The following is a 20,491-nucleotide window of genomic DNA, read 5'->3' as shown; positions in this document are numbered from 1 at the left end:
GAAAGAAATTCCCATTATATTCAGTGCATGTACATACACATTTTTGTTGCTGGGACAGTAGTGTTATTACCTAGTTTATTAACCTAGGTGCTGGAATTAACTTAATATCTTTGTGGAGTAACCCAAATGAATGAGGGCCCTTCAGCAAAAATAGAAAAGCGAATTAAGCTGGCTGACATTTTTAGAGGTACTTCCTGGTATTGAGAGTGGATTTTCTAAAACTTGAGGTGGAAAATGCTGGGTATTGACTTAATTTAGAGAAACTGTTTAAGTGTGTATTGTGTGATGGTTGTATTCCTATGCAACTTAGACAGTTGTTATTCTTGTAACCTGTCTTGCCTTTAAATTATAAGGCAATATGAGCTGACACCAAAATGTTTCAGCGTACACTGTCGTTTTACTGTGTTGTTTTCCTCGTAGTGCGAAGCACCTCTATTGCTACCAACCACCGGCATTCTTTGGGCATGGCATATGTGTTGTGCAATAGACAAACGGTGACTCAGCAAACGTTACGTACTGCATGTTGCCAAACTCATGCTTGTAGAATCAAACAAGCCATGCAAACTGCTCCCTAAATGATATAAAAACATGACATATATTTGAATTGAGTTTACTCATAATTATGGTGCAAGTTTTAAACGAGTCTCTGTGGTGTACTGTTTGTTCTACCTAATGTCAGACAGTCTTGGTAGAAGATAGCAATGGTAATATTCAAACATATTCTACAAGAGTACAGGTTCATACTGTACATTTGTTTGTTTATTTGAGTGTACACACCTCCTCTTTACATTCAAAAAAGCAAAAAAGTCTCCTAAAAAAATGTCCACAATGCATGCTTATTGGGTTTGAAACAGGATTTTTTAAAACAAAACAATCGTGTAACTTTTTACTGCGTATACAGGCATGAAAAAAATATTTCCGGCACAGCTAGCTCAGCATAATGGCTATACTTTTCTTTTTACTCTCAGGCATAATGTGTGATGTGTAAACTGGAAAAATATTAGAGTAGGTCTTGCCATATTTGCTGCTTAAGAAAGGGAATCTCGAAGAAACGCAAAGTGACACTGCATAAATGCAAGAGTGCCTCATTTTTGTACCTCAAAGGCTTTAGAAAAAAAAAAAGCCATGATTAACATGGTTTGCAACACATTACAGATGTGCATTGTCTCTCATCTTAGTTGTTCAACAAGGATAACATTTATGTTCAACAAAGGGGAGCACTTGCATTTGAGGTGTCATGTTGAAAAGTCAACATTGTTTTTGTTGCCTTCCTTTAGTCATTATAGTTATGCAGAAGCTTCCAGTTTCTGTTTTGATCTACACTTTTGGATGATTGATTCGTGTCATATCTATGTGACATAGCGTGCTTCACTCGGAAAACGTGAGTAGTATTCAATTATGACGTGATTCAGAGCATGAAATCGCAAGTTCCACAGGGCAGGGTCCTAAAAGCCACTTGCGATGGCTAGCGAAGTTTTCTTTCACGCAAGATAGAAATGGCAATTCAGCAGAACCTCTCCAAGTCGAAAGGTCTCCTAAGAAAGTGAGACCAAGATTTTGCAATGAATTGCCATGTAACAAAATAGGTCTATCTTATGGTACTACCACATGGCAGTGTTCACTCAACTCAATCATTCCGAATGCTAAAATTGTGCTCTAGCATGAAACTGCAATATCAGTTTCATGCTCGAGCACAATGGGCCTGAGCACTGCAGCATGACCTTAAAGGAGTACAGTCGAGCCCGTTTATTACGATCTTCGATAGAACGATAACTCCGATGTTGCGATCGAATTGTTGGTTCCCGTTAGCTCTCCCATTGAACTACCTGTAAACAAAACATCGATATAACAATCGCCGCGAAAGCGCTTACTGGCATATAGCGATCGGAATTCTCCCGGCGGCCGGTAAAACGCCTGAAAATTACAAAGCAAGACTGCACCATTTCACTGAAAACAAATTACATTGGCATTTTCAAGAGCCTTCGCCTTCGTGCCCGCTAAAGTGAGAACGCAGTGCGTTTATCCGCGCATGACTGCGGGGATTAGATGCGTGGCAAGGCACGCGACTTCGAAAGGGCGGAAGAAGCTCGGGAGAAGTAGAGGAGGTTGCTCCCTCTCCACATCGTCCTCTCGTCTTCAAACTTTTTCTCTTCTTTTGCTGCGCGCTTGCTACGATGGCGTTCGCGGTTCCGAGACGCTTTTTGACGATGAAAGACGCGTGGCTCGACCCTAAGTTACATGCGCTCTACGGGTTTCGTACTGGTGCAAAACCGCGTTGTGAAGTACCGCGGCTTCGAAAACATGTATTGGCAGACAGTTGCGTGTCACCACCCAAACACGTGTCAACGGATTACCCGTGGCTGAGGCGCGTTCTGATGGTCCTCGTAGTCGCGATCGTGAGAATGATGATGACTACGGCATTGGATGAGGTCGTCGATCTTAAAAGGTGCGGCGCCTCACACGGTGTCGGCGGTTATGTTATCAAACGCTTTCGACGCACAGCTGCGTCAATTTAAAGCTAGATAAAATGCTCCCGTGCTCCCAACAAACGCGCATGTGGCGATCTACTTCGTTTAGCGAACCCGAGTGGCAATTTCTCGAAAGCTCGTTTCTAACGATACTCGGATATAACTATCGGATTTCGCGTTCCCGTCAATGTCGTTATAAGCGGGCTGGACTGTACAGAGAGCCGTCCAAAAAATTTTCAGATGAAGACGTCTCATGAAAGTGTGTGTCATTTTACCGAATGGCGCTAAATGTTTTGATGTGTGCAATTTGTTTCCCAGAAAAAAAAAAAACTCACATAAACATGAGTCCGCGCCTTCACCCTTAACTCGCCACTCCGGGTATTACGAGGAGAAGGTATGATGCACGTCACCGATGACGTTATAAGGAGAACTCGTTCTGGTTCGGCGGTCAGTGGGGGTCAGTGCCTTGTCCCTTTGCTGCCGTAAACCAGTTTTGCCAGTTCTCCCGAAGAATTGGGGATAGAAGGAGCGGCCGAACCATTACTGAGCCAGGAGAAAGGCTTTTTCAGAACCCCAAACAGCTGAGTAGCAGACGACAGAGGAGTAGCAGACAACATCTCTTTAGACCAATCAGCGAGCGTTCTCCTTATAGCGTCAGCGCGATGTTCCAGGCAGATCACAGGCTGGTTCTGCTCTTTACCGACATTGCGCACGGTCGCTTTTTGCGGCGTACTTTAAATTCAATTTCTGCGATAATTATGACTCTGTGGTGTAAATTACTTCGCATGGTGCATCTTACTGGCCTACTTAAGTCTTATAAGAAGAAAACTGGGTGTTAAAAATGACTTCTGTGCTACTTTAAAGGGGTTGTGAATCCAGTCCCAAATATTACACGAAATCATGGTTGAAATGTAGATTTATGGGTGCAAAATATCTCTGTTGAAACCCCTTCATGCTGTGGTCCCGCGTCATGGAGTTATGCAACTTTGAATATGAGGAGGTCCTTTCACTCTTGGCTCACCTCCTCCTTGCCCGATCTCGCTATGACGTAGTACTGAGCGCGCAACGGAAGTACATAGTTTCCCGTCCTCATGATGACGCCTGTAAACAGGGACGTGGTGCAGCGAAGTGCACGGAACATAAGTGGAAATGAGCAGAAGTGCTATGACATAGAGCAACCAGTCGAAGCCTCACTTCCCGCCTATTTCATGGAGGTGCTAGGCACTGCTTGGCACCATGGTCGGTGGGGGCCTCGAAAATGAGAGATTTTTAAAACTCTGTAGCATAAAAAATATGATGTGGGACTTTGCGTACGAAGGGCGTGGAATGAGGCGTACAGACCCTACCACAGAAAGTTCTGTCCGTGTGGTTTCTCAACCCCTTTAAGACTAGTTGTCGGCACTTCAGCAAGCTTCTTCCAGTTGTTCCAAAGCAACAAATACACTACACAGTGCATTTGTATGCACTAGCATGTGAAGCAGCAAAGCTTGTGTGTCAGGTCTTTACTACATCCATGCTTTTTCAACAGCAAGTTACTGATAGTTCCACTTCACATTGTCTGATTAACAGACAAATCAGCGAATTAGACCAGAAAAAAGAAGAAAACTGGCAGATTCCGCTGTTTTACATGTTTTATTCCCCAACAAAGGTTGTAGGCAAACAGCTAGGATCTACTGTCTGACTGGAGAGAGCACAAGAACAGTCAATGCACTATTCATACTTCTTGGGCTTGAAAAGTATTTTGCGTGTTTTGATTGTCATCCATTTCGACCGTTTCATGTACCAGCTTGCAACGAGCAGCAGTGACAATATCATCCAGCCCTGAAATAGAGAGCAACAAAATTGGGCTACACAAGCAAAACAAATTTGACAGGGATGTCATCTTTGGGGAGTGACGGAATTCCAGAGAGAGGGGTGGAGACACCTATGTGAGCTAGCTACTGCCATGTATATTCATCAGAAAAATTTGGGAAGGTGTTGCAAGGTCTTTGGGGGGTGTAAGTTGTGCTGAGCAACCATAATGAGGGCAGGTTGTCTGCATGAGGCCCTTAACAATGAGTTGTCAAGGGCTACAACAGCATCAGAGTTGCGCTTGCTTCAACATAAGGAATTATCGGAGTCAGCTTCCCCCATCATTTCAACTTGCTGATGGCTGCATGTCGAACATATTGGTGGCCAACACACGAGAATTGCCTCGGCTAAGCCTACAAAGATATCTTTCTCAATTCCTGACTGGTCCCTCTGGGACACTGCATCCTAGCACGGTTTTGCCAGCTTCACTTGCTTTTCTTGCCATCATCGGCACGTATGCATGATGGTGAGATGTGGCCGGTTGGATAACTGCAGCCATCACCTCAACAGCTGCCATAATGAACACCACTGACATGTCTCTCATGCTTGTTTCCTTCAGTAGGGTCATTACACATTAATAACCTCTCACAAACGAGTGGATCGGTGCATAATCACAGCTGTCATTTGGTGCCACCACATCCACACTGAAATGTCTACGTAGCAACCAAAAAAATCTGAGGCACAGTTTGGTGTAGCAGAAAGCAAAAGGTTGGCACTACAATGAATCAAGTTAATGAGGTATCAGTGCTCCGGAAAGAACTGATCACTTAGAACAAACTGATAGAAATCAAAAGCGTGGGCACAATGTCAGATTCTCTTGAATCATTGGAAAGCAGTCACACGGGGAAGTTCAAAATCTTGGATGTCATCAAACATTGAGGCAGTAGCATGGCAGTCGTCATTCATTATACCACACACACCTTTGCTCTAGTGCTGAAGAATGGAAGATGCCAGAAAAGTTTTTTTCAATGTAAGCAGCACTGAAACTTGAAGGTTTAGTTTATTCAATACATGACAAGATTTCTAACCTAAAGAAAAGATGTTCATGCTCAGATCATGTTGCACAGCAAATAGTATTTCCGTTGAGAGAGAAATCAAGGCTTGTGTAATATAACTCTGACACACCAGCCAATGATGCCAATGTAGGAGTGGGTTTCTACAACAACCTCTTTTTCCTAACAATCTATTCTGTGCCAAACTTTGTTTGTTTTCAAGTACTTGACAAAACTTTTAATATGGTTTTCAGGCAGGCACAAAAGATGAGCAGTTTGTTATAGTGTGTAGGAGAATGTTAGTTCACCACTAGAACTGTCATAAAATAGCTACCGTGAATAGAATTACTCGAGGGACCCTATTTCCTATAGGAAAGTGCTTTGTGCAGAAACATACCTAGGCCATATACTAAAGGGTCCGAAGAATTCCACATATATTTTAGAATTTCATTAACGTGCAGTATATTACTGGAAATGGACTTGTACATTCATAGTGTACATTTGAGTTCTTATCTAGTACCTTGTACTCTAGTGGAGGATTTTGACCCACCATTTAGCTACCTATTTCTCCTAAGAGTTCAAAAATTGTCCTAATAGACAGACTACGTATCGCACTATTAAATTCAATGCTGTTGACAATGGGTCTCTGATCAATAAAAATTTTGCAAAATGCTGCTAAGACGATAATGTAGAAAAACAATTCTCACCTTGATGAACATACGCTTGCGATCATCATGTTCAGGCTCTGTGCAGAACCTGAGGAAAGTAGTGACATCCTTAGCCATCTGACTAGCGGTGGCCGGTGTGCCATCAGTGTATTCCAGGGCCTCGTTGTAGAGAGCCTGGGCCATGCCAATGGCTCCTCCTGGGAAGTAGGGATTGTAGTACTGGCCTTCTTGCATTGTCACTCCTGCTGGTGGGTCACAATAACCCGTCAACAGAGAAAAAATGTAGTCCTGCAAAGAAATACAGGTTCACAGGCATGCCAGAGCTCAGCCAATTGCATTTGTTACCTCTCCGCCATGCTTGGCATTTGTGATGAAGCTGAGGTCAGGTGGAAGAGCACCATTGTTAGCTGCTCTTGCAGCTTCATCATTGGGGTACGGAGATGGGAAATAGTCTGAGAGCTTCCCAGGCCTCTCAAACATTTCGCCATGTTCGTTAGGTCCATCTATAATTTGTGCCTTAGAAACAAAGAGGGTTACATATATTGAGCCTCTATGACATACTCTTGTGGCTTATAAAAAGTGAAGTAAAAAGTGCTCCAAAGACAGCTTGTCTCTCATATCAACTTCAAGGCGAATCAGCCCTTCAGTACAGAAACACAACAATGCATTTCTGTACTCTACACATTTTTACTTATTACCTGCTTTCACATAAGAAGACACCCTCCTGGAGGAGTGAAACACAAAATTATTTGCCATACAAACTGTTCATATATTTGCGCACCCATGAGCAGACAATGTAATCAAGTACAATTTACTGTTAAGCTGTACTTAAATTTTTAAATTTTAGTGATGAATTGTCACTTACAAACATTACAATACATATATTCACAAAAAAAAACCTGGTCCTCCACTCTTTAAGCAAACCACTGGTTCCATTTTACAGCTACAAAACCTACAATTTGGCTTCAATCCGTGAATTTTTCTTTCTGCAATTTGTTTGATTCGCTGGATGCCCTACAGGTTAGAAAAAAGTTGGAATGACATATGCAGAATTGTTTTTTTTTTAATTTTGTGTTAGCACCGTGAAACAACTGTGGCTATGAGCGGTGTACAGACATGGACAGATAGAGAGAGGACAGGGGGAACTCGTCTGGAAAGTCTACCGAAAAACCCAGAGAAAACCTCAGACAGCACAGCCAGTGGTAGGATTCGAACGCACCACCTCCCAGTCTTCAGCATGACCTTGTCTACCACCAACACGCGGATTCTTTTACACACGCGGCCATGCCACTGGTCACAGTATTAGTGTAAACTTCACAAGCATACTCATGTATAAAAGCACAGCACACAAAAAAGTACAACAAAGATGAGAAGAGAGAAGCTGCAGCACATTTGAGGGCCCCATATAATGCATCTGCATTCGAATGCAAATTCATCCTAGCATAGGTACCCAATTCTACAAAACCTGTCCAGTCACAAAGGGTAACTTGCAGCAAGGGCACAGGCGCAGACTGCATGGGGGCCTAAGCCATCCCCGGAACTTTCCCAGGGGGGCCTGGTCCCCTCCGAGAAGTCTACCCAGTTGACACTCAAGATGAACATTACGAGGGATATCCAAAAAATTGCATGCTTCACGCAAGTGAACGTGACAATCTTGCAAAAATTTGCCTCATGACACAGAATCCCAGACATCCCGCTCGACCTCTGTGCATGAAGCGGGGACAAAGTACTCCATAGCCTGAAACGTTTGTGCCGCGAAGGAGGGAGGGCACTGTGCCCCAGCCTCCTCTGGTGGATTGAAAAATTCTCCGGCATTGAGCAAGGGAGGGCACACTATCAAAAAATCTCTGTGGCACCGTAGATAACTTTTGAAATTTTCATTCACAGTGGACACCACTACTAGCACAAGTCGCAGATCTGTAGCTGCATGTCAGATTTTCTTTCCTGCCAGCACTGCAATTAGGATCTAATGGTAAAAAATGTCCTCTGAGGTGGCTTCAACCAACCATGTAGTTAAAACTGGGAGAGGCCAAGAAAATTCAGAAGACTGCAACACATTATGCAATTCACTAACCGATTCCGCTTCAGTCTTCGCCTCATCTTCTGTGTGTGATACTCCAATCAGGTTACGGTAGGCAATGAACTTCAGGCTGTGGCAAGCTGCACATACTTGCTTGTACACTTCATAACCTCTTCGAATACTGTTGGTAAAAACAGTACAAACATCGAGTTTCTCCTCTTTAATGCACCCTATGCAGTCAGGGCCGGTGCTAGGGGTGTGCGAGGCCTGAGGCAAAGGCACATCGCAGGGCGTGGCGGTAGGAGAGAAGGGTGCGAAATTCTCTGTATAGCTTGCAGGGTTGGCGGATTTTTCTTAAAAGTGGGACTTTTTCTCATCACATGACGGAATGGCACATAACACATTCTTCTCTCGTTTGCGTGCGATTAAGTGCATACTTGATATTTAAAAAAAAGTAATCTCTGGTTGAGGGCTTCGTGCGCGGGGCCTAAGGCGGTCGCTTTACTCGCCTACCCCTATCGCCGGCCCTGGTTCTAGTTCACTTGGTTGTTGACATGTATAAGCAATGGGAAACAGATGGCACAGACTATGTACCTTGCATGGTCATAGGAGCTGATCCAAGACTCTTTGTGTGGCCAGGGCAACTTTGCAGCATGTAGCTCGAGTTCTCCAGCCTTCACAGACTCATTTAAAGCGTAGATAAGGCTTGCTAAACCAGCACCAACAGCGCCAGCAGAGGTGAGAAACTTTAGAAGACACAAACGCATCAGATTTATAATGTATACATTGCTTTTCTCATTAGAATGCTACATCGTCTACGATACGGCGAGATCAAGCACTCACGATTTTCTTCCCCTTGGGTAGCGCACTAAAACTAGAAGCATGAGCCTGTGGGGTGAACAAAACATATTAGCGAAAAAGACCGCAAGGCATTCAAATGACCCTTAAAAAGCTGCCACACGTTCAACAAAGTTCCACCCGAAAGTCTTAATGCTTTCTTGTAACACACGTATAATGAGAAAATTTTTAAATGACCTTAGGTACAGCATTGGTACTTGTAGAACGGCATTCATTATTTGAAGTCACGGTAGGTCAGCTCAAAACATCTCCTCGGAAGTCTCCAGATTATATAGTGCACAATCGCCACCTTCATATCACACGTGATGTATAGGTGCGTCTAATTAGCAGAAAACAAACGCAATATGCGAAATATTTTGACGATCTCAAACGATGATCGATTCGTCCCGGCCCTCGAGTTGAAGACGGTGGTTCCCTCACATGTAAATACATGCGTGTAAACTGCATCAAGCAACCACTAAAGGCATCCAAGAACTTAAGTTACAGTTCCCACCTTATTTAATAGCAAACCATTCTGTAGCCGAAGCAAACCACTTTTACCAAACCTTCCTGCTACACCAGCCATTCTGATGGAGGGACAGCTAGGGACAACCCGGCTGGGGACAGCAGAGGACGTTCACGTGGTGAGCGAGACTTGAAGCTTTTTCACGAGAGCTTTACGAGAACTCTTTTGTTTCGGTTTCGGTTCACCTTTAAACATACATTTTGTTATTTTGTAATCATTTCGAAGGAGGCAGGTCAGTAATTATGTCATCCAACAGTTTCACAGTGTGTAGTCATTATAGACAGTTGAAAAAGTTATATCCAGTCTCTAGAATCCACTGGAAAAATAACCATTTTGTTCCGAACGAGATGCAGACATTGATCAAATAATGCAGTGACAGGAGCGAAAATCTGAATCATTCGTGTTGGTTCTCACAAGCACGTTTCTATTTTTCACGCTTATATTACCCCGTTTGCTGTAGAACTTGGATTGCACGCAGGGGGGTCCCAAGGTGGGAGAAAGGGGGGCGACCCCTTCTCAGGCTCATGCTGCCCCCCTTTCTTTCTTTTTCTTTTTTCATGTATACAGATCGGTCATGGGGTCAGGTATTCGATCTTTAATGCATATTTTTGGAGGGTTTGCATGTTACCCTTTATGAGTTTGGTTTACGTGCAGGCAGGGGCAAATCCAGGGGGGCCCTGCCCCTCCCCCCCCCCCCCCGAGACATACCTCTACCCCCCATTCCCATACCGCACGCTCCGTTTTCCGCACACGCCGCACGGCGGCGTTCCTCTACAGCTTGCTAAGCTTCGCAACATGTGCAACAGCGCAGCAGCTCGCAGTCTTACATGGCGAACCCCCCCCCCCCCCCACGTCTTCTCTCTTTTTTTTTTAAGTGCCGCGCCCCCAGAGGATCTTCCCTGGATCCGCCCCTGCGTGCAGGCAACCTAGGTAAGAGCTAGTTACTTCTGGTACCGTCACCCACTCTTCTTTCACTGACCCTCTGACACTTCACAAATTCCAAACGTTACTTCTCTTACTCTCACTCACATTCAGAGAGTAACCGAGAAATTATAACCCTGTGGCGAGGGCCTTCCGACGCCTTATTGCACGGCACAGATGCAGATGACTGTGTGGTCAAAAATCTCAGACGGTCCACGGTGGCGACTCCCAAGACTTCTATCTGGGGGGCGACAGCACAGTGCCGGGCGCCGTGAATCAGCGCCAGAAAAATATTTCGGGAGGGGTTTTATAAGAGTTCCCCTCGATCGTTTCCCTCTTCCATATGCACTACCAAGGGTACCATTTCGGGGGGAATTTAACCCCCAGAACCCCCTCTGGCTACGCCAGTGAGGTGAGGTCTATATGGACAGTCCGGCCCCAGCTGGTCGAGACTTCTACTGCTGCCGACGGCGCCACACAAAGGCATACCAGAACCTCGAAACTACCTGGTTTCTTCTCCAAGCAGTTTACCTCGACCGAAATTTGGTGCAGGGCTTTCGGCCGAGAACCCTTCGCCACGTACCTTGTCGTCACGAGGGGGGGGGGGGGGGACCTTTCATATTTTACACCAGTCACGAACCCTTGGTGTTCTTGCAAGATCACAGCAGACATTCGCCACACACCCGGCAATATAGTTACTCCTGCCCATGTCCTCTCCCGCCTCGGTGTCGCCGCCATTTCCCCGGTTCTTCAGATTGCTTTCGACCGGATCGACAGTCACGATCAAGATTTCCACGGCCTTCGCTTTTCTAGCACATCGACTGATCCGGTGGCCCAAGTTACCATGCATTTTCTACGGCCACGCTCTGGTGCGTTTGGTGCCGCATGCACACCGACTTGCACACGGGGACTCTGATTTGTCTCCCGTGTGAACGGTCCAAGATCGCCCTCCACATCATGATGATTTTGACCGCGTTACTCCTGCCCTCTGCTCTCGACAAGGTCCATATAAACATCGTCCAACCTCTTCCGGTCGGACGATGCCACCTGCCCACGGATTTCACTGCATATTGTAATGTATGTCGACCGACTCGGTGGCCCAAGGTATTCCATATTGCGGAGATTACTGCTATAACCGTGTCTCATGTATTCCTTACCACCCGGGTCTCCCATTTTGACGTGCCATTCACCCTAACTACGAACCACATGCCAGCTCGAGTCATCGCTCTTCCATCACCAGCTCTGTCAACACCTCGGCACCACTAACACAATTAAGGACCATCGCGTACCACCTGAATGTAAATAAGATAGTCGAGCACCTACACAGGCAACACAAAGTGTCCGTGTGTGCCGTCTCCACTTCCTGGCTTACCGCGTCTACAGTGCTCCGAAATCGGTGTGTGGCACTTCTCGTCAACCGCCCTCCTTTGAAAGCCTTCCCAGATGTGGGAGCCCATTATACCATACTTCAGCTGCACTCTGCAGGACATCCATCCAGAGGAAGATCTAGGATTTGTCCGGGGGGAGGGGGGGGGGGGGTCCTGCCTTGGACAGCATCCTACTGCGCTACCTATAAGGTCAATCGAAACTCTATGTAACGACACAAATTCAGAGGCAAGAGAGTCAGGACATTCGGACCCCCCCCCCCCCCCCCCCCCCGCTGGCTCAGACTTTATTTTTTTCGTGACTTTGCCAGAGCCCTGCCGACGTGGTCAAGGCTGCACATCTCTGAAAGTTCCCGCCGTATTTCTTTTACTTTCCTTTTTCGTTCCGTCGCCCACAAACAGCACACGACCTGTCCTAAATAATGTGGGACTGTGCAGTGACGCCCGGGTCCGAAATCTTGCCCCCCCCCTGAAAAATTGCCTAGTGGCGCCCCTGTCTGCATCCATCCCTTACTTGCCTGAACACGGGCTTCAGGAGCTCCAGACTACCAGGCATGTCTGTGCCACAATGACGTGGCTCGGCAAACCTTACAATCCGCAAATGACAGTGTAATTTGGTAGGACGGCAATTTGTGACGCGTCTACAAACATTTTCTTGTGACGCTTCCACGCGTCCAGGATACGGTCTTCCTTGATTGCTTGAAGCGCGGCCATCTCGACGTTCCCCACCCATTCCCGATGGACACCCCCACACTCGCCGCTTGTGGACGCCACTGGCTGGTGTACTCAACGTGCTCATTTGGTCTCGCAAGTTATTAGGACGCAAGTCATTAGGACGCCTCGTGCATTGTCCTTCCAGACACATTCTGCTACGCTAGCCACATAGCACTTAGCCAAAAACACGCTTCTTTCGCAATGCCCAGAACTTTACGTTGTTACGCATGAGTACAGCTTGGGACAAAAGTTTACGGAACACCGGGGTGTCGCATTTCTCCATTTGAGCGGCACCCTAGCAGCAACCAGGAGCGAACAAACATATTGAGAAATGGACAGAATAACCGGTCATCCATTTCTTATTCGATCTCTTCCTAATAGTTAGCAGGGGGCCGCTCCAATGAAGAAATACGCCAGTGCCGTGTTCTGTAAACTTTTGTCCCAAGCTGTACAAGCCCGTGTTGCACGATATTGTCACGAAGCGAAATGGGTCGGCGAGTCGTCGAATAAACAGCGAATGGTTTATTAGACTACTTGGTAGCAAGACACAAGAGTGATAGCTCTCTGAACACAACTGAGTCCAAAGAATGAATGCTCCAGCTTGGAGCGCACAAGCATTTAAGCGTCGCGCCGAAAAGTCTAGAAACAGCACGTGCGTTTGCCAGAGAGCAGGCGATGTGTCTGGAAGCTTCTTGCTTCTTCTTCAGCATGCGCCGGGATGAGATGTACCGTTTCGTGCCTGCCCTGGAAGTTTCGCGATGATGATTCGTGGCAATATGCTGGGCTAGAAAGCCACGTCCGTTGCGTACGTCGTGGCACAAGGAAGCTCAAGCAAAATCAACTTCACGGCATGAGTGACTGGCTCCCCATCACCTCTCCGCCATTGTTATGCACACGGACGGTAAAGGAACTTGCACAAGGGTTGTTCAATGTTGACCGAGACCTTTGCTCGAGAAAAATCCGTAAGTAAATGTAATTGAGTAAAAATTTCGTAGGACGAAGTGCAATCCTTCTCGGGTAAGTGGCACGTGAAACGGCAGCTATCATGGCGGCGAGGTGTGTCTGTGACTGCGGAACAGCTATTATGATGGACTAGTCCTTCTAGCTCACCGTATAGCGATCATAATCAAGTTCATAATCAGTTCCTTGTGAAGGAGAACGTCAAACCAGCTGAGATTTTGCCAAGATTACAGGCACAGTATGGGGAACTAATGACTTCAAGGGGAAGAGTGTCCGACTGGTGCAGATAGTTTGGCGAAGGACGGGATATGGTGACGAATGAACCACACGGACACGTTCGCCCGACTGCAGTCACGCCAGTGAACATCGCAGGCGAGTAAGCCATCCTCGAGAACCGGCAAGCAACACTTCGGAACATTGCAGCCCAGTGTGATATTAGTGTCGGCAGTGTGGAGACAATCATTCACGAGCACTTACTGTTCCGCAAAGTCTGTGCAAGATGGGTTCCTCAACACCTCACTTGTGACCAGAAGGGACCGCGCATGGCAGTCTCTGAGCAGCTGCTGAACCGCGGTTTGAATCCGAGGGGGACACATTTTTGCAATCAATGATCACTTGTGATGAGACCTGGATGCATCATTTCACCCAACACTCTTTGAAAAAGTTTGAAAAGGTGGTAACAGGCTCTCTTACCACCCCGGCAGCAGCGCCCCCTTGCGGAAGGGTATAACGGGACTGCTTGCCTCCTCGATTGCGACGCATTCTTTCGGTCGACAACATACGCAGGGTAGTAACTGAGCCCATTTACCACCCTGGCTACACCAGTTTATTACATGACACACAGATAATTTCTCGGAGAGACAGTATTTTAGGAGACAGTATCGTATTTGAGGAGTAATTTAAGTAGAAAACACAGTCAGCAACACGGTTGTATTTTAATCCGAAACGTTGTTGTAGTGTTGTTTATTTTATATCCTCGGAAAAGACGATGATGGGTTCTAACCCGAAGATCCTAAGGTTTTCCTGCGCAAGATAACCCACAGCAAACGGCAACCACGTAGGACTCGCCACAAGAACAGCACCGAGCACATGTAGACGCTTCTACGAGGGTGGTTACATAAGTTTCCGGCCCGACCAACTTTTAATAGTCATAGAGACGAAACAAGTGTATCACTTTTTGACATAGTCACCGTTAACTTCGATGCACTTTGACACCTTTCAACCAGCATTCTTATACCCTTGAAAAAATAGTCCGAAGTTTTGTCCGCAGAATGCTGGAAAACTGCCTCTTGCACCTCACTATCGTTTTGAAATCTCCGTCCTCTGAGATCCCTCTTCAAGTTTGAGAACAGGAAGTTGTCACTCGGTGCCAAGTCTGGGCTGTAGGGTGGGTGGTGGATTTCTTCGAGGCCGCACTCCTTCAGTGCAGCCTTGGCAACAGAAACCGTGTGGACAGGGGCATTCTCTTGGAGCAACCGGACACCTCGACTCAACCTGCCGCGCCTCTTTTCCTTGATGGTGTCTCGCAGTCGGTGCAGGAGTGAAGCATAATAAGTCGCATTCACTGTGGTGTTCCTCTCTTTGAAGTCGATCAGGAGGATCCCGTGACAATCCCAAAATATTGTTGCCATGATCTTCTTTGTGGATTGTGTGACCTTGGCTTTTCTTGGGGGTGCTTCTCCTGGTTTGCGCCATTCCATCGACTCCTTTTTCGAAAGGGGATCATAGTAGAGCACCATAGTCTCATCCCTTGTGACAATTGACTTCAATATTTCTTCTTCGTGCTCTTGACAGAGCTCCAAAAACTCTTTGGCACAGACGACGCGCTGTTGCTTTTGAACTGACGAGAGAAGTCGTGGCACCCATCTCGCACTGACCTTTTTCATGTGAAGGCCCTCGCCGATGATTAGAAAAACGGTTGTTTTGGAAAGCCCCAGCCTTTCTGAGATTTCCTTCACCTTCAGACGCCTGTCGCTCGGCACTTCCTCCTCGACAAGAGACAAATTTTCTTGTGTCACCACTTCCACTGGACGACCATCGCGTGGATCATCTTCAATGGACTCTCGCCCCAGTCGAAACTGCTTAGCCCAGTCTTGTACCGTTGTGTACGACGGAGCGGCTTCCCTGTACATGTTGTCCAGTCGCGCTTTAATTTCTTTAGGCGAAAGTCCCTCTTTTGTCAAGGAATTTATCACAGCGCGGTACTCGATTTTTTCCATTTTAACTGAAGAGTGCACCCTGGCTGTTCGAAATGCCGCTCTCCAACCGACAAAAGCATGGAGAGGGTTGAGGGTTGTGCTCCGGCCCTCCAACAGATGGCGCCACGCGTCCGTAATCGCATTTTCAAATTCGCGCGCATTTTCTACCTCGTGCCGGAAACTTATGGGACCACCCTCGTACTTACATTCCCGCCCTTTGACCCACACAGCGACGCACCATCGCTTGCACAGCGTTGGATAAAATGGCAAGCACGCTTCGACAATTTTCTTCTGGCAGCAAACGTTACAGACGCATCTCGCAAACGTGCCATGTTACTTCATTTTGCCGGTGAAAAAGTATACAATATTTTTAATACGCTCTCCAATACCGGGTCAGACTATGACACTGCTGTTGCTTGTCTGAAGCAACACTTTGCCCAAAGAAGAATGTTGTGTACGAACGCCTCGTATTCCGCCTTGCACGGCAAAACCCAGGAGAAACACTGGACCAGTTCCACGTCAGACTCAGAAAGCTCAGAACAACGTGTGAATTCACAGACGTGGACAAGGAGCTCCTCTCTCAGATTATAGAGGGCACCACATATCACAGAGACTACGTCGCACAGCACTACGAGAAACTGACGTCACGCTGAATAAAGTTTTAGCGACTGGTCGCAGCCTTGAGAATGCTCAAGTCCAAGCCACCAGCATAGAGAATCCAGCACAGTCTCACTTAGTGCAGAAGATAGAAACCAAGAAAGGAACGCACAGCACTCACCCGAAGAATAAAGCACGGGACAAAAGAAGGACTGAAAGGTGTACAGGATGTGGAGGAAGCTGGCCCCACCCGAACGGCAAAACGACATGTCCGGCATGGGGGGCGACATGCCTCACAGTGTCACATTTTGCGAGGTGGTGAGGAAGCACAGCAGAGGGCACAGCAACGATACGGTCTCTCACTACGTCGTCCAAACCTCAGTCCTCGCTCCGACAAGCAAGTTCGGAGGAGTCTGTGTTCCACGTACAGAGTGTCACAAACTCACTCCCAGTAATCACAGTAATCGTGAACAAAACGCCCGTGGACTTTTTCTTGGACACTGGGTCAGGAGTAAACGTCGTAGGAGAGCAGACCTGGAGCGAGCACTTCCAAGAAACGCTGGAAGAAACAAGAACACGATTGGTTCCGTATGGACTGAAACAAGAAATCCTTGTCATGGGAACATTCATAGCGACATTCAAGACTCAAGGAAAATCTGTACGAGCACCAATATTCGTAGTCAAAGGGCCACAAGCATCATTGCTGAGTTACCAAACAGCTCAACCTCATCAACATCATACAGTCGGTGGGCCAGGAAACATCGGTAGATGCCAGAAGAGAGTTTCCGAAGTTGTTACAAGGACTTGGAAAACTAAAGAATTTTCAAGTTAAGTTGACAATATCAAGCAACGTCAAGCCGGTCGCACAACGACATTGCAGAATTCCTTTCAGAATGAAGAAAGCATTGGAGGCCGAGCTGACTCGCTTAGAAGACATGGACATCATTGAGCGCGTCATAGGGCCTACCCTTTGGGTCTCACAGGTTGTTGAAGGAGCGCTAAGAATGTGTATTGATATGCGAGAAGCTAACAGGGCTATCGCTCGAGAGAGGCACGTGATGCCCACGGTTGAAGACATTATCAATACACTGAATGACGCAGCATATTTCTCCAAGTTGGACCTGAATGAAGGATATCATCAGCTAGAACTAGAGGAATCGTCACGGAAAATAACTACTTTCTCTACCCACTGCGGTCTAAGAAGATACAAGAGGCTGTTGTTTGGAGTCAATGCGGCAGCTGAGATATTCCAGGACGCCATCAGCCAAGTTCTACCCGATGAAGACGGAATCATCAACATCAGTGATGATATTCTGGTATCCTATGATGGATCTATAGAAGAGCATGATCGAAGATTGCGTTTGGTCCTAAAGAACCTTGAACATGCAGGGCTCACACTAAACTTGAAAAAATGTGTGTTGGGTTCTCGGAGTGTGAAATTCTTCGGCCATGTCTTTTCTGCCCAGGGAGTCACCATTGACCCAGGAAAAGTGAGAGCAGTGGCAGAGATGACTTCTCCAAGAAATGCAGCCGAAGTAAAGAGCTTGCTTGTGATGGTGAACTATTGCAGTCGGTTTGGTCCCCGGTTAGCAGAAATTGTTGAGCCCCTGAGGAGACTCACATACACGGATGTTGAGCTCTCATGGAATCAAGAGCAAGAAGATGCCCTCGAAAGGCTCCGAAAAGAGATGTCTTACGCTCCGGCACTGGCGTACTTCGATGACAGAAAGTATATGTACGTCATCACAGACGCTGGACCAGAGGGTATTGCTGGCATTCTAGTCCAGGAAACCAGGGACAAAAGGGATCACAGCATCTTTGGCGTACCACAGCAGACCGCTGACGCCAACGGAAAAGAGGTATCCGCAAATCGACAAAGAAATGCTGGCCGTAGTGTCGATGGTCGAATGTTTTCGTGTCTACTTGGCGGGGGGAAGATTCACCGTCAAAACCGACCATCTACCTCTGGTGTCAATACTCAAGAATCCAAGCGCAAAGCTATCAGCAAGGCTAGAACGCCTTGCCTAGAATGTCTTTGACGTGGAACATATTTCAGGTAAAACGAACCCGGCGGATTATTTGTCCAGACATCCATCTTCAACGAAAGAAAGAAGTCCCACGAAAGAAGCCGTTGCCGCCGAAGAGTATGTGTCTTTCTTGGTGAGGTGTGCTACACCGAAGGCTATGACGCTGCAAGACGTTCAAAAGGCGTACAAAGATGATGAACAAATCGACTTACTGGTTGCAGCCCTCCGAAGACGTGACAAGAAGTTTTGCAGACATCTATGGAAGCACGGAAAGTTAGCCTTTCAACCAGATAAATGAAGAACTAAGAGTAACAGAGAGCAACTTGGTCTTGCGAGGACCACGCTTGGTAATTCCCGAAAAGGCGCAGATGGAGGTTGTGCAGTAGCCCATCGGGGACACCAGGGCATGGTGAAGACCAAGCAGCTAATTAGAGAGAAGGTGTGGTTTCCTGGGATCGATAAGATGGTGGAAGCTGTGGTCAGAAACTGTGAGGCATGTCAACGGACAGTAGAGGAGAAGAAGAACCTGCCGTTAGTAATGACACAGCTTCCCGACGGACCATGGCTATCACTCGCAGCAGACTTTGCTGGTCCACTACCTGGCAACAAGTACCTGCTTGTCGTCGTAGATCACGGTTCCCCGTGGTTGCGACGTTATCATCTCTGAACGGAAGAACGGTGATCACCAAGTTGAACGACATGTTCACCGTACATGGCATCCCTGAAGTTGTAAAGACAGACAATGGTCCCCCGTTTTTCGGAAAAGAATTTGCCGACTTTATCAAGCACAATGGTATTCGTCACCATAGAGTAACACCTCTGTGGCCGCAAGTGAATGGGGAGGTAGAGCGATTCATAAAAAATCTGAACAAGACCATAAAGGCAGCCTGTGTAGGGGGACATAAATGGAAGGACGAGATAGATGAGTATCTGTTGAACTATAGAGCCACCCCGCACTCTACCACAGGTGCCACTCCGGCAGAACTCCTCTTCGGATCAGAACCAAGCTTCCCCAAATGCAGCAGAAGCTTAGCTTCGAAGATATACAGGAGAGGGACAGTCGGAAGAAAGGACAAATGAAGGCTTACTCTGACCACAGACGTCATGCCGCACACCACGGTCTATACAAGGGAGACAGTGTATTGTTGAAGAGGACAGCACCATTATCCCATGAGACACCATACGAGCCTCAGCCATACAAGGTCATCCGAATTCAAGGGACCGCAGTTACGGCTGTATGAGACCACCGAAAGGTGGTCAGGAATGCACCTTTCTTCAAGCGCATTCCCTGTAGGGACCAGAACGCTGCAGATGACTGGGATAGTACTATGATCGAAGATACTTCGAAGGATCAAACACTGGAATCATCTCAATCGGGGGCTATGACTGGAAACCTCGAATCAGCATCAACTGGGCAAGGTTCCAAGGACCCAACCGCCGTTGAGGCCAGGGCACCGCTGGAAGAACCAAGGCGCTATCCAATACACCTTAACCGAGGGCAGCCTCCACAGAAGTTTGGAGACACCGTACTCTACTGAATGAGGGACGCTGCCTAATGAACTAGGGGAAGGGTGTAGTGTTGTTTATTTTATATCCTCGGAAAAGACGACATGATGTGTTTGGGGTTTGGGAAGACGACGACGACGGGGACGGCGCGTGAAATGGAACATTTTTAGTTTTCTGGAATAAACGGTATGGAGCAAGGCGATCTTGGGGCCTTTGTTTGGTCGTACCTTTGACACAACCGGGACGGAGACACTACAGTTGTCACTTGTGGCGGCATATTTTCCGTTACTACGGTGAGGAAATCTCCGAACCCTCACGTGCAAGGTCGCTTGTCAGAGGAAGACGACCTCAGAATTCGCGAAAGTGTAGTCCCTTGCCCTCCTCGGTAGGTCAGGCGGTAACGTATTGGCTTGCTGAGCACAAGATCGCGGGTTCAAGCTCGGCCGAGGGAGAAAAAAGTAATGGTAGTGCATGCCTGCTCTTTGTTTTTAGGGCAGTACCATTTTTGAAGTGTGATGTGGGCAAGCATTGCGCTTGTCCCTTCAATACAAGGCAACACAAGGACGGTAGCAATGCGGGGGAGGTAAATATTGCTTCCAGCACCGCGTGTGTGAACCCCAGGTGGTCGAAATTATCTGCAGTCCTACCCTGCGGCACGTGCAACATGTTGCCACACAAATAGGAGCTGACACACCTTGCGTGTAAATCTACTCCAATTACATTATATACGTATAAGACCATTAGCGGGTTACATGAATTCGTTAATCGCGGCTTTCTTTTTGTTCTTTCGCTCTTCTTGGCTCCTGCCACATATTCCTTTT

General features: G+C 47.0%; 2 protein-coding genes across 2 annotated transcripts; one reads left to right on the top strand and one right to left on the bottom strand.

Annotated features, from left to right (window-relative positions):
• Positions 1 to 4,081: 4,081 nt before the first annotated feature.
• Positions 4,082 to 9,479, bottom strand: LOC135377902 (cytochrome c1, heme protein, mitochondrial-like). The gene is made up of 7 exons (XM_064610646.1): positions 9,351 to 9,479; positions 8,843 to 8,887; positions 8,594 to 8,745; positions 8,054 to 8,180; positions 6,325 to 6,495; positions 6,019 to 6,267; positions 4,082 to 4,289 (listed from the first exon to the last, which is right to left on the bottom strand). The coding sequence occupies exons 1-7, from the start codon at positions 9,420 to 9,422 to the stop codon at positions 4,179 to 4,181; spliced, it is 927 nt and encodes a 308-aa protein (XP_064466716.1). The 5' UTR covers positions 9,423 to 9,479; the 3' UTR covers positions 4,082 to 4,178.
• Positions 9,480 to 18,570: 9,091 nt separating this feature from the next.
• Positions 18,571 to 19,702, top strand: LOC135384298 (uncharacterized). Its single transcript, XM_064613521.1, has 2 exons — positions 18,571 to 18,773; positions 19,459 to 19,702. Exons 1-2 carry the CDS (start codon positions 18,571 to 18,573, stop codon positions 19,700 to 19,702), a joined length of 447 nt encoding a protein of 148 aa, XP_064469591.1.
• The last annotated feature ends 789 nt before the right edge of the window (positions 19,703 to 20,491 follow it).

This window comes from Ornithodoros turicata, chromosome 1, assembly GCF_037126465.1.
Source record: "Ornithodoros turicata isolate Travis chromosome 1, ASM3712646v1, whole genome shotgun sequence".
Classification (NCBI taxonomy): Eukaryota; Metazoa; Arthropoda; class Arachnida; order Ixodida; family Argasidae; genus Ornithodoros; species Ornithodoros turicata.
This window is presented reverse-complemented; position numbering and strand designations above follow the sequence as displayed.

What these genes read in the sequence shown, in the direction of transcription:
- LOC135377902 (XM_064610646.1), bottom strand. Translation starts at nt 9,422, where the DNA reads ATGGCTGGTGTAGCAGGAAGGTTTGGTAAAAGTGGTTTGCTTCGGCTA. An exon ending in ATGGTTTGCTATTAAATAAG is followed by an intron (nt 8,888 to 9,350) that starts GTGGGAACTGTA and finishes TTCACCCCACAG; the next exon opens with GCTCATGCTTCTAGTTTTAG. An exon ending in CGAAGACTGAAGCGGAATCG is followed by an intron (nt 6,496 to 8,053) that starts GTTAGTGAATTG and finishes TTTGTTTCTAAG; the next exon opens with GCACAAATTATAGATGGACC.
- LOC135384298 (XM_064613521.1), top strand. Translation starts at nt 18,571, where the DNA reads ATGGTGAAGACCAAGCAGCTAATTAGAGAGAAGGTGTGGTTTCCTGGG. An exon ending in GGTCCACTACCTGGCAACAA is followed by an intron (nt 18,774 to 19,458) that starts GTACCTGCTTGT and finishes CATTCCCTGTAG; the next exon opens with GGACCAGAACGCTGCAGATG.